This window comes from Panthera uncia, chromosome D2 (genome assembly GCF_023721935.1).
Source record: "Panthera uncia isolate 11264 chromosome D2, Puncia_PCG_1.0, whole genome shotgun sequence".
NCBI classification, from domain to species: domain Eukaryota; kingdom Metazoa; phylum Chordata; class Mammalia; order Carnivora; family Felidae; genus Panthera; species Panthera uncia.
Window position 1 is genome coordinate 29,594,728 of NC_064818.1, and position 17,969 is coordinate 29,612,696.

The 17,969-nt window shown below is 57.7% G+C and overlaps 1 protein-coding gene across 7 annotated transcripts in view; it reads left to right on the plus strand.

Annotated features, from left to right (window-relative positions):
* Positions 1-17,969, plus strand: part of LOC125932700 (collagen alpha-1(XIII) chain) — an 84,523-nt gene that overhangs the window by 25,973 nt on the left and 40,581 nt on the right. For all 7 annotated transcript variants that reach the window (XM_049645172.1, XM_049645176.1, XM_049645177.1 and 4 more), the window contains 4 exons: positions 2,812-2,877; positions 6,424-6,531; positions 8,883-8,909; positions 9,536-9,571. In XM_049645172.1, coding sequence (XP_049501129.1) covers positions 2,812-2,877; positions 6,424-6,531; positions 8,883-8,909; positions 9,536-9,571 — 237 coding nt within the window. The remainder of the gene's footprint in view (positions 1-2,811; positions 2,878-6,423; positions 6,532-8,882; positions 8,910-9,535; positions 9,572-17,969) is intronic.

Sequence of the window (17,969 nt, forward strand, 5' to 3'; positions counted from 1 at the left end):
CCCCCCCCCCCCCCCGGGGTGTGTCTTTGTATGTTTGTCCCTGTGCTGGAGGGCCTGCCAGCCTTCCGGCATGTTTGTGTCTGGAACTCCAGGCGTCCAGCCCTGCGTCTCCTCTGCGCATCACCTCCTCCGTGAGGCTGTGCAGCTTGTGCAAGTGTGCGTGTGTGTGTGGCTGAGTGCGTGCGTCTGGCGGCCCGCCCGGGCTGAATCAGAGGGACTTTTGGGTTAGTCATTGTTTCAGATGACCCCAACCTCAGTGGTGGGAGACAACTGGGAGCTGGCCGCATCGATTCAAGGATAAAATCTCCGCTGTGCCTCCTTAGGAACAGAGGAGGCCCTCTCCGAGCAGGGTGGGGATTTCTGAGCTGGGAGGGTCTCCCAATCGCCCCCCACGCCCCAGCTCCTTCCTTTTCCTTGCTCTGCCCCTGAATACAGAGCCCAAAGCCTGCTGCAGCCCATTAGGAAGCTTCAAATGGGTGCACTGATGGCAGGGGGTCATTCTTGGGACAGGGAGGGCAGAGACGTGTGCCCTCCATCGAGGGCCCCGGTGAGCTGGGACCAGAAAAACGCCACTCGCGGATCCCGGCGGTAGGAGTAAGGAGGGCTAGCATCTTTAGGTGCCCATCCCTGTGCCCTGGGCCTTATTGTGCCCAGAAACACACACACACACACACACACACACACACACACACACACACACACACACACAGTGTGGCTTCCCTGGCTGCCCAACCCCACGGTGCAAGGGGACTGAGGGACTGCAGACAAGCACAAGTCAGGCTCGGAGTCCGTCTGGCTCCAGAAGGCCACTGGAAGGGCCTCGCTAGCAGTGGTCAGCCACCCGGACTCTGACCCCTGGGTTCCTGGGCCTGGGAGAGGATTCAGGGGGTCCACAACACGGGCAGCTGGGCCGGGCCCGGGCAGGGGGCACAGGCCGGTAGCAGCACAGACAGAACTAGCCCGTCAGTGGCATGATCTCCAGGGACGTGGGGGCCCTGGTGTTCCGGCCAGCCTGATCCTGATACAATAATAGAAGGTCAGCTGTGTTTATTTGAAACGATGGGCTCACAGGATTGTTATGTTACCCGAAAGAAAGACAGCATCCCCCAGCACCAAAGACAACAGGGCAGCAGACGCTTTGGCAGTGTTTCCTTAGTGAACGTGTGGGGGTGGAGGTGGGGGAGGGCTCTCTGCCCCTCAACCGAAGACAAGAAGAGGGAGAGAGCAGTAATAGAAGGCTCCAGAAGCACCTAGGCCACGGAGTGCAGCAAACCAATGACGATGGCAGTGTAGGGCACAAGTCAGGCCGGGAGGAGAGTGGATTTGGTTGGGGGCTCAGCTGATGGACAGGGAGAGGCAGCTGGAAGTTTATCTGGACGTGGGCAGGAAAGCAGGGGGCATCTAGGGAGAGTGCTCTGGTGGTTCTCCGAGGGGTTTGCAGGCATGGTGGGGTGGCAGGCCTCCAGGCCCACAAGATAATGGGGACCTGGGCTGGTCCCTGCCCCGGTTCCAGCCTGCAGCATCCCAGGGAGGGAGGGAGGGGAGGGGTAGGGAGGGGAGGGGTAGAGTGCCCTGGGGCGGGGAGCAGGGCCCCTGGTGTGTGTGGGCTTCAGCCCTCACGCCCCCATCGCCCTGTCTCTGCCACCTCGGTCCCCTCCCATACCAGGAGCACCCGAGAGGCACTTTTTCGTCTCTGCGCTCCAGTCAGATCATTACCCTGAAGGTTTGTGGATTCTGGAAGGACTCTGGGCCCCTCTCTGCTGAGAGGCTCCCTGGACGCAGAGCCCAACATTGCACGTCCCCAGACCCCACAGTGGGAGATGGCTGGGCTCTCGGGGCGGCCGCAGTCCCTACAGGCAGCGGTGACCTAGAAGGGCCACAGCTGGGCTCCCCTTCTCAGCCCAGGGAGCCCCCACTTCTTAACACTCATCCCGGGGGCTTCGTGTGAGTTAAAATGCCTTCAGAAACGAGAGGTCAATTATGTGCATCTTTGCTGTCACACGGGTTCTGACCACTTCCTAAAGCCATGGGGTGCTCAGTTTTGATTGGTAGGGAGACTGAATGCAACGAGAATTTCCAGAAATGAAAATCACATCAGATAATGTGATGGAGAGTTGCCTCCCCTCCAAAAGTGGTTGAACATGCTGGAGACATCTTTGCCCAGCCTTTATTTTCCAAACCCACCGGCCCCCGGGGCGGGGGGGAGACCTCAGTAGCACTTAGCCTGCGCCCACACCAGCCACACCCTCGGCCGGCTCAGCCCCTGGGAGCCCAACTTGGCACGGCCCCTGACCGTCCTCCCCAGATTTGCTGACACCAGCCCTTCTCGTCCGACCCAGAGGTTGCCACAGACCAGCTTGGCTTCGAGTACCAATGTAGCCAGTCCCGTGGCTCCCCACCGGAGCCTCTGTGTGCTCCACCCTTGGCCAGACAGCCCCCATCCACCCCCAGGGACAGGAAGGGACAGCAGTGCAATGGTGGGCTGTGTGTCACGAGGCCTCTACGGCCCAGCCGAAGAGGCCCACTCTCCCGGGCCGGGGGTGCTGCTGCTGGCCAAACCCCCGAGGGCCGCTGCCCTTCAGGGATGCTGTGCCATCCAAGGGCAAGCTCATTGCTGCACCCCACGAGCCACGAGAGGGCCCCGTCCACACCTTCCCTCACTGTGCCTCATGCTCACTAATCACTCTTCTCTCTTCCTCTCCTCCCCTCCCACTTGGCCACCCTGCCTTCCTGGCGACATTCGGCATCCTTCTGAACATCTGCGATCTTTGGCCTTTGCCCTCTGGCCTTCCAACTCATCTTTCTCCTCAGCTGCTGCCTCTCCTCAATTCAGTGCGACTGGCTCCACCCCCAGTCATAAAAAGGCGGACCTTCCAGGTAGACACCTTCCCTTTGTCGAGACCACAAGTGGCTTCCCCAGGGGCTTGGCGGGTCTCCCGGCCCCGACGGGCCAGCGGGGACGATAGACAAAGCCAGAACCTCACTCTCCTTCAGTTACATTCAATGAGACGAAGACGGACCCGTGAATGTCATGGATGTGGAAATACACAACACCCAAGCCCAGGAGATCCACAACTGTCACACACCTCTGTTCCTCATAACAGTCACCAGCGACAGCCTCCACTGGGCCTGTGCGTTGTACAGATGTGACTTCATTTAGTTCTTTCAGCAGTTTTATGACTTAGGCATGATCATCCCTATTTATTACTAGTATTATTATTATTATGAGGAAGTCAAGGTTCGGAGATAGTAAGTCAGTTGCCCAAGGTCAAGCACCCAGTAACTTACAGAGCACCCAGCTTCTCGGACTCTTATTAGCTGTGGGCTTTGGGGCAAATTGCTTAACCTTTCTGTGCCTCAGGTGTTCATTTGTAAAACGAGGATATTAGCAGTTCCTACCGCAAGGGGGTATTGTGTGTGCAAAGCACTTGGCATTGCTCCTTGCATTGTTTCAGTGCTATGATTAAATTGAGGCTCTGAGAAGTAAATTTGTGCCCAAGGTCACGCAAACAGCAAGTGGCAGAATGGGAGCCCGGCAACCGGGTCTTCAGACCCCACCCCACCCTCCCGGCTCGCTCAGTTGGACCCGCACCCTTTATATTTAGAAATGGATCACTTAGCACCTGATGGCTTGTAACCTGAGTCTGAGGAGTGAGGGAATTTGGAGGGGGAATGTGGCCCACGACCAACAGGTGTAATGGCTATGAGCAACTGCTTCCTTCTTCCTGCCTTATGAACCCAAGGCGGCTGGGAGAGGACCAGGTGACCAAGAACGGAAAACAAGAGACCACAGAGCCAGGGATCCAGGCAGAAGCATTGCAGCTTGATTCCAGGCCAGGCAGCCCGCGGCTGCCGCTGATGCCCCTGGCCTTCCTCACGCTGGGCAGGAGCTACCCCCAAAGCCGTGGGCATGCTGGACGTGGCAGGGCTCTGAGATGCTCCCTGAAAGCCTGACGGCAGGGCCTGGAGCCACCATCTGGCCATACTCAGGAGTCACGAGCCCAGAGGCCAGCGTGTTGAGGCACCTGGCTGCACGAGGCTGAAAACTCACTCCAATTAACAACTAAAAATACAGAGGGACACGTGATGCATGTGCCACCCGAGCCCACATATCCCATTACAGCGGCCAAATCCTCGAGAGTCTCCATGTGCTCCCAAGGCTTACTCCAAGCGTGACTCTTCAGGGGGCCCCCCGGCCGCTCAGAGAGGCACCAGGCCCACCCCTCTGTCACCCCCCCCCCCCCCCCCCAATGTCAGACCCCGTTCCAGAAGAGCTGTCTTGCTGTCAGAATGACCATTCGCCTTAACCCCCGAGAGCCACCTCCTGGCCTCTGTTGCTTTAGCTGCTGTAGGCTGAGCCCTCGCCGGGCCCCAGGCACTGCTGTAAGAATGCCACACGGATTAGCTCTTGTAATGTCACACCAGTCACCCGCCAGGGCGGGTGCCGTCATCGTCATCCCCATCTTACAGATGAAGAAATTGAGAGGGGCCCAGGCTTCGATCCAGGCCACTGCGTGTTACTGCCTCCCTTTTCAAGAGCAGGGCGCGGGTGAGCCAGAACTTTCTGTGCTGCCCTGACCTGGTTTCCGGAGTAGGGAGGAAAGAACAGGGGCCTCTCCTCTGCCTGCAGCAGGTTTTGCCCGGAGAATAAGATTTTTATGCTGTCGGCCCTCATAGGACATAGAAAGGCTTGTCCATTTCCTATCGATAAACCAGTATTGATTTTACAGGCTCTGTAAGAGGCTTAAACGTTGGGTCTAACATCTGCTGACAGAGGACACTGTATGAAATACGATGTACTTAGCAGATGGCGTTAGAGGTCACTTCCAAAGTGCAGAAAGTTGGACAGTGAGTCGTTTTTTCTGGGGGAGGGGGCTTATTTGGAATGAATAAGAATAGTCCAGAGTTCCAGGTTTGGGTCCTGGCTCCCCACTGAATTCTCCACGTGGCCTCCGTCAGGGAGGTCCACTTCTCCGAGCCCGTTTTCTCTTCTGCAAAACGCGACTTGTGACCCATCGCTGCCCCTGCCTCCTCCACCATGGACACTCCGCGCCCTCCAGCGGCTTCTCAGAGCGGGCAGCAGGACGAAACCCCGGGTCATCTGCGCCAGCACGTCCCGGCCAAGGGAGGTTGAAGCAGGTGCTGCTAGGATCCCACAGTCCTCCTTCTGAAGCTGGGCGCCCCCACCCGTACTCATCATTTCCTCCTGTGGGAATTGCCGAGAGCACACTGAAGCCACACCTCCGGCCGCCTGTGTCCCCCTGCATCCCAGCCTGGAGCTCTCGCACGCCTGCCCGGCCATCCGCAGGGATGGGCTCCCTCTCACAGGAGCTGAGCCCAGATGGTCCGTGGGGAGGTCGCTTAGAAAATAATATGACAGCATCGGTCTAGATCTAGGATGATTCGGCTTGGCCCCCAGTCCCGTGATCTGGGTCACATGGCCAGGCTCTCTCCTCCTCCTGAGGGGGACCCGATGCCACCCCTAGCTCCCTGGGCCCTCGGTCCACCCTGGGCACAGGGACGGTGGGTGACAAAGGCTGGGCTCAGAGCAGCTGACTGAGGAGTAGGGGTGGGGCAAAAGAACACTAACTGAGACTCATACAGGCATAAAGCACTTTATGGTTTCAAAACTCAACCAAGTTCAGGGCTGCCAACTCAATTGTCCCGTGAAGCCAGGCACAGATCATGTAGGTGACAGAAGCAGGCCTCACGCAGAAAGGATGGGGGAGGGGAAACCCAGGCCACCTGGACCCAGGGCTCCGTCCGTGATCACCCACAGGAATGTGGGCCTCGAGGGACAGGGCTCTCCCTGTGCCATCAGAAGCCCCCAGCCCAAATGTTTTACATAAAATCACTCACCCAGTTGTTTAGTGAGCCACACCAACTTCTGCGGCGTGTGACCTAAGGCCCTCCTTTGACCGTCCGAGTCAGACAATCAGACAGCAAAATCCTGCGGCAGGAAACGGAAGCAGAAATGTACTGCTCTCCTTCGATGCCCGGCGGGTGGGTGTAGAGAGAGGATGTGACCGTTCACACGGAGGGAGGAGCCGAGGCAGGCCAGGCTGAGGACCACCTGGGCTGGACCCCGGCCATCTGACCAGGCCGGAAATATGCTCGAGGTCAGGTGGGGTCTTCTTGCTCACTCCTCCGCCTCTGGTCCCGGCAGGGTTCCTGCTCAGGGGCCAGCCGCTAGTGTGGCAGATCCTCTCTGGACCCCTCCTCTTGGGAGCCGAGTGTCTTGGCCGTCTCCTTGCTGCCACTGGTCCCTGCATGCAGTCACCACCACGGCATCATCACTGTCACGCCCCACCGCCTTCCCACCAGAGCCCACGATAGGGCCCTCACCGGGTGCATGGCACTGGGGCGGGAACTGTTCCCCAGCCCTGAGGGTCTCCCTCTAACTCTCATTTCCACCAATCTCAGGGTGAACAGGGCCAGGCCGGTATCCAAGGACCACCGGGGCCACCAGGCCCCCCTGGACCGAGCGGACCTCTGGGGCCCCCGGGACTGCCAGGGCCCATGGGGCCACCCGTAAGTATCTCCTTCCTCTCTCTACCACCTCCTCTCCCAAGGTTTGTCCCAAGAATTCTCTGGAAGCATCCCAACTTTGCATAACTGACAAGAATCTGGGTCCCCACCTAACAGGCAGAAACACCTTGGCAAGGCCATTGGACGTAGGCGGGTCACGCAGGAAGCTACCCATCCCTGCCCAACTCAACTGTTGCACTCTGGTTCTGAAAACCCAGCTCCTGAGGCCAGGCCTCAATTCCAGTCTTTGCCTTCCGGGCAGGAAATCACTAAGAGGCTGCCCCTTTCCCAGCCTCGGCAGAGAAGAGCTTGGAGAGAAAGTTCCCAGGGCCACCTTTGAAGGCTGTCCCCTGACCCCTGGGCTTAGAAAAACCTGACTTGGGGGCAGTGGGTTCTGAAGAAGGTAGCTAAGGGCCATCTGACCACCCGGCACCCTAATGAATATGCCTTTGCTGCTGTATGTGGGTTTTGCACCCCTGGGCCGCCTTCCAGCCAATCTGGATGTCTGGTAAGCCAGGGGGACCCTGAATCAAGCCTGAGGATTGGATCAATGCTGTAGCCAAGGGAGGTCAACAGGTGCCTCCTCCAGACCAGACCATGCTCAGGCAGTAGGTCAAGCCACCAAGGTTTCCAAGCCTTGGTCAAGACCCCGCTCTCCTGGCCTATTTAATGCAACAGAGAACCAAGGCAGAATAACCTGGATTTCTTTGCAGAAAATGGGTCCTCTCAGTCTTTGAGGTAAGACTAAGGCCATATATTTCTGAAGGGACAGGGTTAAAGGCAACATCTGTTCAACATGGTTTATTCACATGATTGAAGGAAACCTTTATCCTTCTTATGACAAAAGCATCATACATTCATTGAGAAAAATTTCGAAGATGGACAAAGTGTTTTAAAGCGTCTATTTTGCCCTATGCATAGAGTTCCCCGTTATTAACATTTCGGAGGGCGCTTCCATTTTTCTCCTTAGACGTAGCAGCACTCACGCATTTTCCAGGTCCACAAGCGTGCTGAATAATATAACGGTTTGTGTCCTCTTATGTTTTTTACTTAATATCATAAACCACTCCCTTTCCTATGGCCGAAGTCCCCCGTGATGTGGATCTTAGGGCTGCTGCTGGGCCTATTTACAAATAGTTAATGAGTTCCTTCTGTAATATATAGCCTTGACCATAAATGTGTGTGTGCATCTCTGATTCTTTCGCTGCAACAGATTCCCAGAGGTGGGGAATTGCTAGGTCAGCGATGTCCCTGCCAAATAGTCCTCGATGACAACAGCTACTTTCCAGGTCACTCGGCCACAAACCTGGGCCCCTTAGCTGCTCTTGCCACCGATGCTGAGGTCCCGGTGTAGCTGAGGTTGCTACCAATGCCGGGCAACAGCCCTGGCCGCCCAGGGCACCCAGCTTGGCACCTCAGCAGTGTGAAAACCTAGCTTGCCAGCTCTCCCGCCCAGCTTGACCTCCACAATAGATTTTAAATATTTCTGTTTTGGACCCCGGGGAGAAATATTAGTCTCACTTCTATGGGTTTGGAGATGGGAAAATGGAAAGCCTGAAAGGAAGTGAAATTTAGGGACCTGAACCCAACCCAGCCAAGAAAACCAACAACGTACTCAAAATCCACTTCTTTGAGGACCCCTACCCCCCGCCCCCCCCAAACGTATCGGGTTCCTACTCACTGGACCCAAGCCAGATGGTTTTCTTTGTTAGGTTGTTTATAAAGAAGAAAAACCAGGAAGCATGTTTTGAAACCAATTGAAACAGACCAGATTTGGGCATTTTGGTTTCCTTCAGCCCACGTTTGCTGCCCACACCTACGCCCCAGACCACAGTGGAGCCACAGCCTTCCTTCGCCTCTCCCTTGGGCTCCCGCAGGCCCTGGGCCCACACCACCTCCCCACGGCTAACTGCCGTGGTCACAGCGCCCTGGGGCAGAAGGAGACAGAAGGCTCTTCAGGAGGCTGACAGGGCCAAAGAAAGGCAAAACCCAGGCTCTGTTGGGCAAGGTCGGCTTCCCAGGGAGGGGTCCCAATTAGGAGGCGGGTGGGCGGGGACCTGGACCAAACCACACTGTCAAATTAGCAGGATGCCTATTTTCCAGTGGGCGGGCACAGCAGAGATGCCCACGGTGCCCACATGGCACCAAAGAGGCCCTCGAGCCTGTCGTCCCCGTGTGCCCTCGGCAGGTTTCAGATACCGGTCCAGGATCTTCTAGACCCGCTCCCTAGCACATCCAGAACTCATTATCGCTGCTCGGGCCCTCCTCTGGCCCGGCCTCCACCGCGCACACATCTAACCTGCACTGTCTCCCTGCAGAGCCCATCTCTACTCACCTTGCTCTTGCTTCCACAGGGCTTACCTGGGCCTCCAGGACCAAAGGTGAGGGCCCTTTGGGGTGACACACTGAATGGGTGGGAGCGCTGTCTGCGGGGGGAGACTCAGCACCTAAGGCTGTCGAGTAAGGAGCTGAGAGGGACCTCAGTGAGGGACGGATCACGCCTGGCTCGCTCCCAAAGCGCCACTCCCCTCTTGGGAATTGCCTGGGTCCCCTAGGCATTGCACACTTTTGTGTGCAGGCACGATGACGAGTATGGGAGCCGCGGCCCCACCCTCCGAGGAGCTTAGAGTCTGGCTGGAAACTCCAGGTTGATGCCCGGGGCACTGTCACAACGTCCCAATAAAAGAGCGATTCACCTGGAGTCAGAACCGGAAGGGGCCTGCAGGGTCATCGGGTTTCTAGTGAGACCTTGCGTGGAGGCCCAAAGTGTCAGACTCTCCCTCTGAAGCCGGGGACCCCGGGGCTCTGGGGACAAGAAGTCGCAAAGCACTGACCGTGCCCGGCCACGTGGCACGTGTGTTTCAGAGGAAGCAGAGCTATTGATCCAGGGCTGGCTGGAAGTCGGGAGGATTCGCAGTCGTTGAGAAGAGGAAGGGCAATGTGAGGGCGACAGTGCGAGCCAGAATTTGGGAAAGTCCCACTAACGGTCTTCTCTTCGTTCCCCCAGGGAGACCCAGGAATCCAGGGCTACCACGGCCGAAAGGTAAGGAGGAGCGGGAGGGGGAAGGAAGGATCTTACCTCCCGCCCCCCCTAGCAACCCAAGTGGGACTTCACCATGACGCATGCGGGGTCAGGACTTGTGCCCATGCGTGTTTGCACACACGCTTGCCCAGTGTGAGCCTCAAACTTGTGAGGTTGGCTGGACAGGAGTTTGCGTCTCCACTGGGGGGAGGAGGAGGCTCAGAGGGGCAAGACCTTAGGTGATGAGTGGCCCAGCCAGACCTCAGACTCAGGTGGGTCCCCTACCACCAACTGGGGCCCTGTATCTGTACCAAGGCAGTCAGGTTCTCACTGGCCCCCTGAGGGCCTGGTAAATGGGAACAGATTACTAGGGCCCACCCTGGGCAGAGCTCCATGCTGAGCATGGTGGGGAATATGGAGGTGGGGTCCCAACCCCGCTCTCTGGCAACTTGCAGTCCAGAGAGACAGAGATTCCTGTACAAATAATCCCGGTGAAGGCAGGTTGTGCTAAGCTACCATCACAAAGCACTGTGTGAATATGGGTAGTGGGGTAGAGAGATTCATCCCAGGCTGGGAGGGGTTTGGGAAGCCTTCCGGGAGAAAACAGCCTGTGAGCTCAATCTTGGTGAATGGGTGGGCGTATCGGTTATCCGTAGCTGTGTAGCAAACCGTCCCAAACTTCCTGGCTTCAAGTGGTAATTTATTTCTCACTCTGGTTCTGTGGATTGGCCATCTGGGAGTTCTGCTGGTCTCCTCTGGGCTCACTCGGGCCGTTGCATTAGATGATGGGTGGAAAGGCCAGAGAGGCCAAGACGGTCTCATCCACACGTTTGAGGATTGGTGCTGGCCGTGGTCTGGGTGTCTCTGTTCTCCCCCGTGTGGCGTTTCAGCCATCGGCAGGCTACACAGGTTTTCTTACAGCATGGCAGGCCCAGGGCAGTGTTCAAACCCGCAAATATTGAGAGCACAAGAGCTTTTCCAAAGCGGTCAAGGCATCACACTTTCTGCTATCCTATTGGTCAGAGGAAGTCACGTGGCTAAGTCATGCGCGTCAGTGGGGTGCTGGAGGAGACGCCACCTCCACTTCTTGTGGAAGGAATAGCAAAGCACCCATGGCCGTTTTTAATCCACCACGGTGATCCTTCAACCAGCAGATCTGAAGGGACATGGCACTTTAGACAGGGAAACAAGTTGAGCAAAGGCCCAGGGGCAGTCATTACAATAACGATAATAACTTACAAATGATGTTAATAATAGTCACCACTTACTGAATGCCTACCATGTGCCCAGGCTGTCCTTCAATGTGACCTGCGTTATTTCTAATCCTAAGACCACGCTGCGAGGCTGGTACTACTCTTTTTTTCTTTTTTTTAAATGCTTATTTATTTTTGAGAGAGAGAGAGAGAGAGCAGGGGAGGGGCAGAGAGAGAGGGAGACAGGATCTGAAACGGGCTCTGGGCTGACAGCAGCGAGCCTGACGCGGGGCTCGAACTCATGAACCAGGAGATCGTGACCTGAGCCGAAGTCAGACGCTTAACCGGCTGAGCCGCCCAGGCACCCTGAGGCCGGTGCTACTCTCCTGTTTAACAAATGACACTGAGGCTTGCCCAAAGTGTCATGGCTCCTCAGGGACAGAGCAGGAACTCCAGCCCAGGCCTGGGTCCTTCCCGTGGTACCACCTGCCACAAGGAGCCTCATGCAGCCCTCTAGACCCAGCGCCAGGAGAAGGAAGGACGCAGGAAGGAGAGGGAGAACGAGAAGGGGGAGGGACTTGGGAACGGGCAAGATTGCTCTGGAGAAGCACATTCCTCACACTCTATAATCGGGCGGCTGCCATCACCACACTGTTTTATGGGAGCTTGGCGGGGGGGCAGGGGGCCAAAATGGCAAGACCCGAGAGACCTTTAATTAGTTCTGCACAAACTGAGAAATTTGTGTTGTGTCAGGAAGTGGAAATTATAGCCTCTGCGGTTGCTTCCATCCACACACACAGGCTTACAAAATTCGCTGCCTGCTGGTTCCGTGCAGGCAGCCAGAAGTTCCCCCAGAGTCACCGCCATGCCAGCGGCGGGGAAACCGTGTGCCACGGCAGGCATCTGCATCCGCGGGCCCACTGGAAATCTGGCTCATCCAGAAAGGAGCTTGGGGGTCTATTTTCCCGAGGTGGGAGCAGGCTCAGCTCAGGGCCGGGGTGTCAAGGGACTCTCAAGAGGCTACAAGTGCCCGTCCCACTGCCCCAGACCCACTGGGGCTGTGGGTGTCTCGAGCCAGTGACCACCATATTCGGGCAAAAGTTTGCTTCCCGTCGGAGCACCGAGACAAGGATGCTGGTGCCCAGGGACAGGTGCCCAGGGACTTCCCATCTCGGGTTTAGCCAAAGTTCACGTGCTCCCTATCCCACCGGTCCTGACCATGGCCCGTTAGAGCTCTGTATCCCCCCGCGTACAGATGAGAAGTTCAGAGAAGTCAGTCCTTTGCCCAAGGTTGCACGGCTGCCGAAAGATCATGCTGGAATCGGAGGCCAGGTCTCATGAGTCCAAGCCCAGGGGCCAGTCTTCTGGCCCAGACACAGAAGTGAGTGTCTACTCAGAGGGTGTCAGCCTAGGCTAAGCTAGCTGTGCACGGACTGTCCTCCCTGTGCCTTCCCTGGAATGTGGAGGCTTATCCCCCGAACTCCTCCTTTGTCTATCTATCTATTCTCTCTTTTCCTCTCTCCTCCCCTCTGTACTTGGAAGGGGCGTGCAGAGGAGACAGCTGGGTGCTGGCAACAGGCACCCACCCCAGCACCCAGGGAGGAGTGAGCGCTGGCGGTGGGAGCACCATACCGGGGCAGAGGCCATAGGACGGCCCCTGTGTTTCGGGTGCAAGGGGAACCCATGGGGTAACCGACAGACCCACGTCTGCTTCAATTCTCCGTCCTGGCGACCTGATACACAGGCAGGGAGCCTTTCTTTCAGCATGGGTGGAACTGAACTCTTAGCAAAGATGTTTCGTGGCCTGCAGAGTTTGCTAATGATCGGTTCTGTCCACCACCGCCACCCCTGGGCGGCTGGACCAGGCCTGGCATCCCTCTCAGTGACCAGCCAGGCCAGCAGGCAGTCTCCTTCCCTAGCTCCTTAGGATCAAAGCCCAGGGTGCCAGCAGGCCCCATGCTGCCCCCACCCCGCTCGGAACCAGCCACGCTGCCTAGACACTGTGAGTATTATCGTGTACCCATGTGGTACCGATTTGATCCAAATTTACGACCACCGATCTACTTTAAATGTGTCGTACGATCCAACGTGTGTTTAAAACATTGCAACCTTGGCTCTCTCTCGAGGGGATCGACGGGTATTGTCAGACGGTATGTAGATCACAAAACCTGGTGAGAGCCTCTCTCTAAGCGTGTCGGAGCTGGTCCATCTGACCCGGCAGCAGGGGGTGCACTGGCGCGGGGCGGTCAGCGGTAAGCCTTGGGGTCTGCATGAAGGACCAGGACTGAGGCACACACTCCCTCCCCGCAGGCTAGGGGCTGTACGTTTTCAGACCAGGGGAGGCAGGCTGGGACGGCCCCCTGCTAGAGCAGCTTCCAACTGCGGTCACTCCTTGCGGAGGCTGTGGGGCTCCCAAGGGACATCAGCTGGGCCCTAAGGTGGGATGTCTAGGGCGCTGGGGTGAGGGCGAGAGGAGCAGACGCTCTCCTACCCGGTCCAAGTTGGGCCCCCGCCATATGGCCACGCCAGCCCTTCCCACACTCCTTCAATCCTTCTCCAACAGGGTGTGATCATCCCGATCTGCCAGTCACAGCAGGGGGCCGTGTGGGTGGACACATTTCTGTAGAAGGACCGCTAGTATCATTAAGCTGCCTTACCGGGTCTTTTCAACACGCCAGGCTGCGTGCGTGGCACTTTGCATACATCATGTTCCTGGATCCCTATAGCAACCCTGTGAGGAAGGTTTTATTCTTAACCCTAACTTACAGATGAGCAAACTGAGGCCCAAAGAGGTGAGTTCCAGAAGGTCCACAGGCAGGAAGTAGCAACCCAGTTCTGTCTGACCCCCGCATCTTTGCCATGAAGGACTTTACTTTGCTCTGAATGACTTTACTACCTGGGCCTTATGGCAGGGTGGTGGGGGGCAGGGGTGGGGGGTGGCCATGATTTCCGGTAGGCCCTCCTCCCCCAGAAAGAAGACGGGTGGGGGTGGGCTGATCTCCTTCCCATGAGAAAAGGCTGTGGCTGGATTCAGGCCTTTCTCTGAGCTTCCCAGGCTCTCTGCGAGCAGAACTCGGGGGCCTTGGTGCATTTCGGTCAAAGAGCCCAGGAAGTGGAGCGCTTTGTCCATTGGCCTTGATTCCTCCTCCCTCCCCCCCACCAATGATTGCCCCAAGGAGTTAGCATGGTACCAGGCCTTCAGTAAAACCAGGAGAAGGCAGCTTGTCTCAGGGCCCCACCACAGCTATGCCTGAGACCCCCCCTCCGCACCCCTGTGGCTCTCAGAGGGCCTGAGCAACCCCAGGCTCCACAGGGCACTCACGTGCAGCCCTGGGCTCCATGCCGAGGGCAGCCGTGGCTGCAGGAGCCTTCTGGGGTGGGGACAGCACTTTCTTTCACAACCATGAAATCCCAGTGGGAACATCCAGACTATTTCAGTTAAAGCAGATCAGGGATCCCCGACATAGGCCTCAGATCTGAGGCCTCGCGGGGACTGGGAGTCTCACCCCGCCGGCCTCCAGCCCCTAGCCTGTGCTCTCTGGGCCCTGTTTCTCCCACACTCCAAAGCCCACAGATTAATTAGAGCTGACTTTTCTTTTTGGAGCTAACTACAAAATCAACCGATCTCAAATCGAGATTACAAGCCAGCCGCCCTTCCAAAACCCTGGCCTTCAATGGGGCGCCTGACCCCGGTAATTCCCAAGATCACTTCCTGCCGGTCCTAATTACCGGAGGGCCTGGCATCCCCCTGGTTCCAGGCCTCTCCTGTCTGGAGCTGGCTAGGGCAGCGAAGAAGGAAATGAGCTGCCTTTTCCTGGAAGGGAGTCCTAGAAACCCTTTAGAGGAAAGAGAGACATTAGCCCTCCTCACCCAGCTTTCCCAGCCCGGGAAAGGGCCCTGGGCCAGGCCCGAGGCCTGAGCCGCCTGCTGGCCTCCCCCCACACACCCCCACCTCCTCCCTTCCCTGCAGCCTTCCACTCCCCACACTCAGACAGGCCTTCCTCCTCCCTGCAGAGAACAAAGAGTCTGTGTGTGGAGCTGCTCTGCCCGGCCCCTCCCGCCCTCCGGCCGCAGAGGGAGCTTCACGCTAGGGAGGTCCCTGCATCACCCCACACTCCTCTGGCCCGACCTGCGCTTGGCTGGGAGCTGACCTTGAAGCCCCCCACCTCCCTCCAGCCTATGTCTTCTTGCCAAGTCCCTGCCCCGCTTGTTCAACAAGCAGTAAATCACCAATTAAGAGGCCGCTCCCACGGGACAGGAGCGTGGCCATTTTGTGCTCCAAGGAGCCGGCCTTTATCCTGTCGTCTCAGTAAATGATGGGTCCCTCCACCTGGAAGTGGGGACCAGAAAAGAAACCCTACTGATGCTACAAGGCGCTCCTGTACAAGGCCCAGCTGGAGAGTCAGTGGCCTCATAAAAGTCAGGGCTAGGGCAGGCCTTCAAGGTCATTGCAGGCAGCCCCTGCTCTACCCACCTGTGCTCACCCAGAGCTTTCTAAGCCACAATGACTGGAATCTACCCGTTCCCGGCCAGCAATCGGGCATTGGTTCTTGACAGCCTCTTGGGTCAAGAGCCAGCCTCCCAAGTGGGGGGATGTCCCGGCCTGGGGGTCGCTGGCCTGCTCCCACTGCAGCCTGTGCCATCCATGCTTTGTGCACCTGGGACAAGACTTGCGGTGCCCGCCTCCGCAGCTGCAGGGTGGCCCAGCAGGGGTCTCCAGGAGCCCGCTGGGGGAGCTCCTGGGGCCCCCTGGGAAGACAAGAGAAGGCAAATATGGAGGAGTTAAATTGGGGATCTTGGACTTGGACACACTTGGAGGACGCCCTCCGCACCCGAGATGAAGACACTAGCAAGTTAGTGAATCGAAATTTAGCACAATTCCAAACTTAAGCCTTTTGAAGGGGAATGCTTTTCATTGGAAAGAAGGAGCTTGTAAATCTGCCCCCACAAAGACACACGGAGGGGAAAAACTGTGGGAACAAAGGTGTCGTGGTCCCCCTTTTAGCGATAGCCCCCAGAAGCTCGCTTCTCACTCCCTGCAAACAGGTGCCCTTGCCCACAGCCACCCTGAAGTCCTTGACAATGACTCACCCCTGTCTCACCTCACAGATCCAGGAATCAGTGCTTCCCAGAGTAGGGCCAGGTCAGTCCCCAGGGCAGAGGTCAGGCTGGGGTAGACCCGGCCTGATGAGAGTGGAACGAGCCTGCAGGGTGGGGTCAGCGGGGGGTGCCCCTGCTTCCTGCCCAGCAGAGGGGTGGGAGTGAGGGAGGCCTGAGAATGGGATCAAGGGAGCCTGGGTCGCCTGCAGAATTAAAAGACTTGACCCAGAGGGGAGGGAAGGGGCAAAGGTCAGCCACGCTAACGAGGAGGGCTGCCTCCTTAGGCTCCAAGGGGCCCAGATTTCCCTGGAGTGGATGGTTTTGTCCTTTCATACAAGCTGGCACGGGCTGAAGACAACCCCAATTAGCCAGAAACCTTCACTCGCTGGTGTCACTGCTTCTGCTGAGGTTGGAGACAGAAGCCCAGAGGCGGGGTTTGGGCAGACCCGCCACCCCCCTTCTTGAAGCATCAGCAGGTGTCCCCCCGCCCCCGGGTAGGAGGGAAGGAAAGCAGAGACCCACTGAGACCCCTCCTAGACCAGCATTTTCCCCCCACAGCTAAACTCCCACCTCCACAGCCTCGTTCTGGAGATGCCAACAGACCCAGGGGCCCCTCCCCAGCTCTGACCTCTCACCCCACTCAAGGCCTCACCTAGGCAGGGCTGGGGGTGATTGGAGAAAGCGGGTGGGGCAGGGGTGGGTGGGAGATCTCCAGTCTAACTCACGTTGCAGGTGAGGATCCTGGACCCAGAGAGGGAAGGTGGCTTACCCAGGGTCACACAGCCTTTCCTGACTCCCAGCCGGTTTCCCCAGATCAGGGTGGGAAGAGGCTGGCGGGGGCATTAAGGAAAGGCTGAGGGAAGGACAAGGGAAGAAGGGCTGAATAGTCAGGGACACCCAAGCCGATCTCCCACCTGTGCCTCCCCGCACCTGGTGTCTTAGTGCCAGTTGGAATGTTAGCAGGAGATCCTGGTTCTTTGAAGGAAAGGATGACAGGGGCCCTCAGCTGGCGCTACTGCGGGGAACGGGCGCTGACACCATCGGTCACAAGCGCCAGTTTTCTGACGAGGTCCTGTGGCACCCTCTGCTGGCCACAGAGCAGACCTGTGCTGGCAGGTGGGGCCCTACCCAGCTCTTCCCTCTGGGCCATGCCTGTGGTCAAAGACCCAGCCCCCCAGTGAGCTACCCAATGAGCCCCCCAATGAGTTGACCCGCTCACCCCTATGAGGCACAGACCTGAGGGGCCTCCAGCAGAGAGGGACTTTAGAATCAGCCCATCTGATGCTTGGGGTCGGCTTAGAGAAATGGGTACCTGGGCTTTGGCAGACAAAAGACCTGTATTCTAATCCCTGCTCTGCATGACCTTGGTGATCATACCTGGCCTCTCTCTCTGAGTCAGTTTGTTCACCTGGGAACCAGGAATAGCATCAATTCCCACGTCGGAGAAGAGTCTTGGAGATTGAATACAGGGAAGCTGGAAAGCACTTAGCCCCATGCCAGACACAAGGCAGGCACAGTAAATGGCCCGGAAGAGGGATTTCCCGGAACTCGGTGGCTGGGGCAGACCTGGGGCGCTGACCCGTCTGCTGTGTTCACTTCCCGAGTACAGCTCCGCTGACCTTGCCTGTGGTTCAGGGGTCCTGGTGGGCCAGGGTGAGGAAGGGCTCCCGCGTTTAGAGCTAAAGATTCCGGGCCTGTTGCAGAATACAGAGACTTAGGCCAAAGAGGATGGAGGTAGACACTGGCCGTGCGTGCAAATTACAGATGCACAGTGGTCCCTACCACGCTAAAGAGCCAGCACTGGGTTATGGCACATAGCAAAAGCCTTCACAGAGGACGTGGTATGTGACCAGCTCCCCACCCCACCCCCGCCGGCTGTTTTGAAGTGGGGAGAGTTATTGTCCAGCCTGTGCACTGGGGAGCTTAGCCGGAGGCCCGCGTGGAGGCCCGGTCATGCAGGAGAGAGGTTGGAAGACATTCTAGCTCTGGCGAGCAGAAGGGTGGGCAGGACTTCCCAGAAGATAGCAGAGACGGGGTGAGGGCAGCGGAAAAGACGGGGGCCGGGTGGGGCCAGGTCACCCCTTGCCCGGAAGCCTGTATGGGAACTGCAGCCTGGCCCGAAGGCC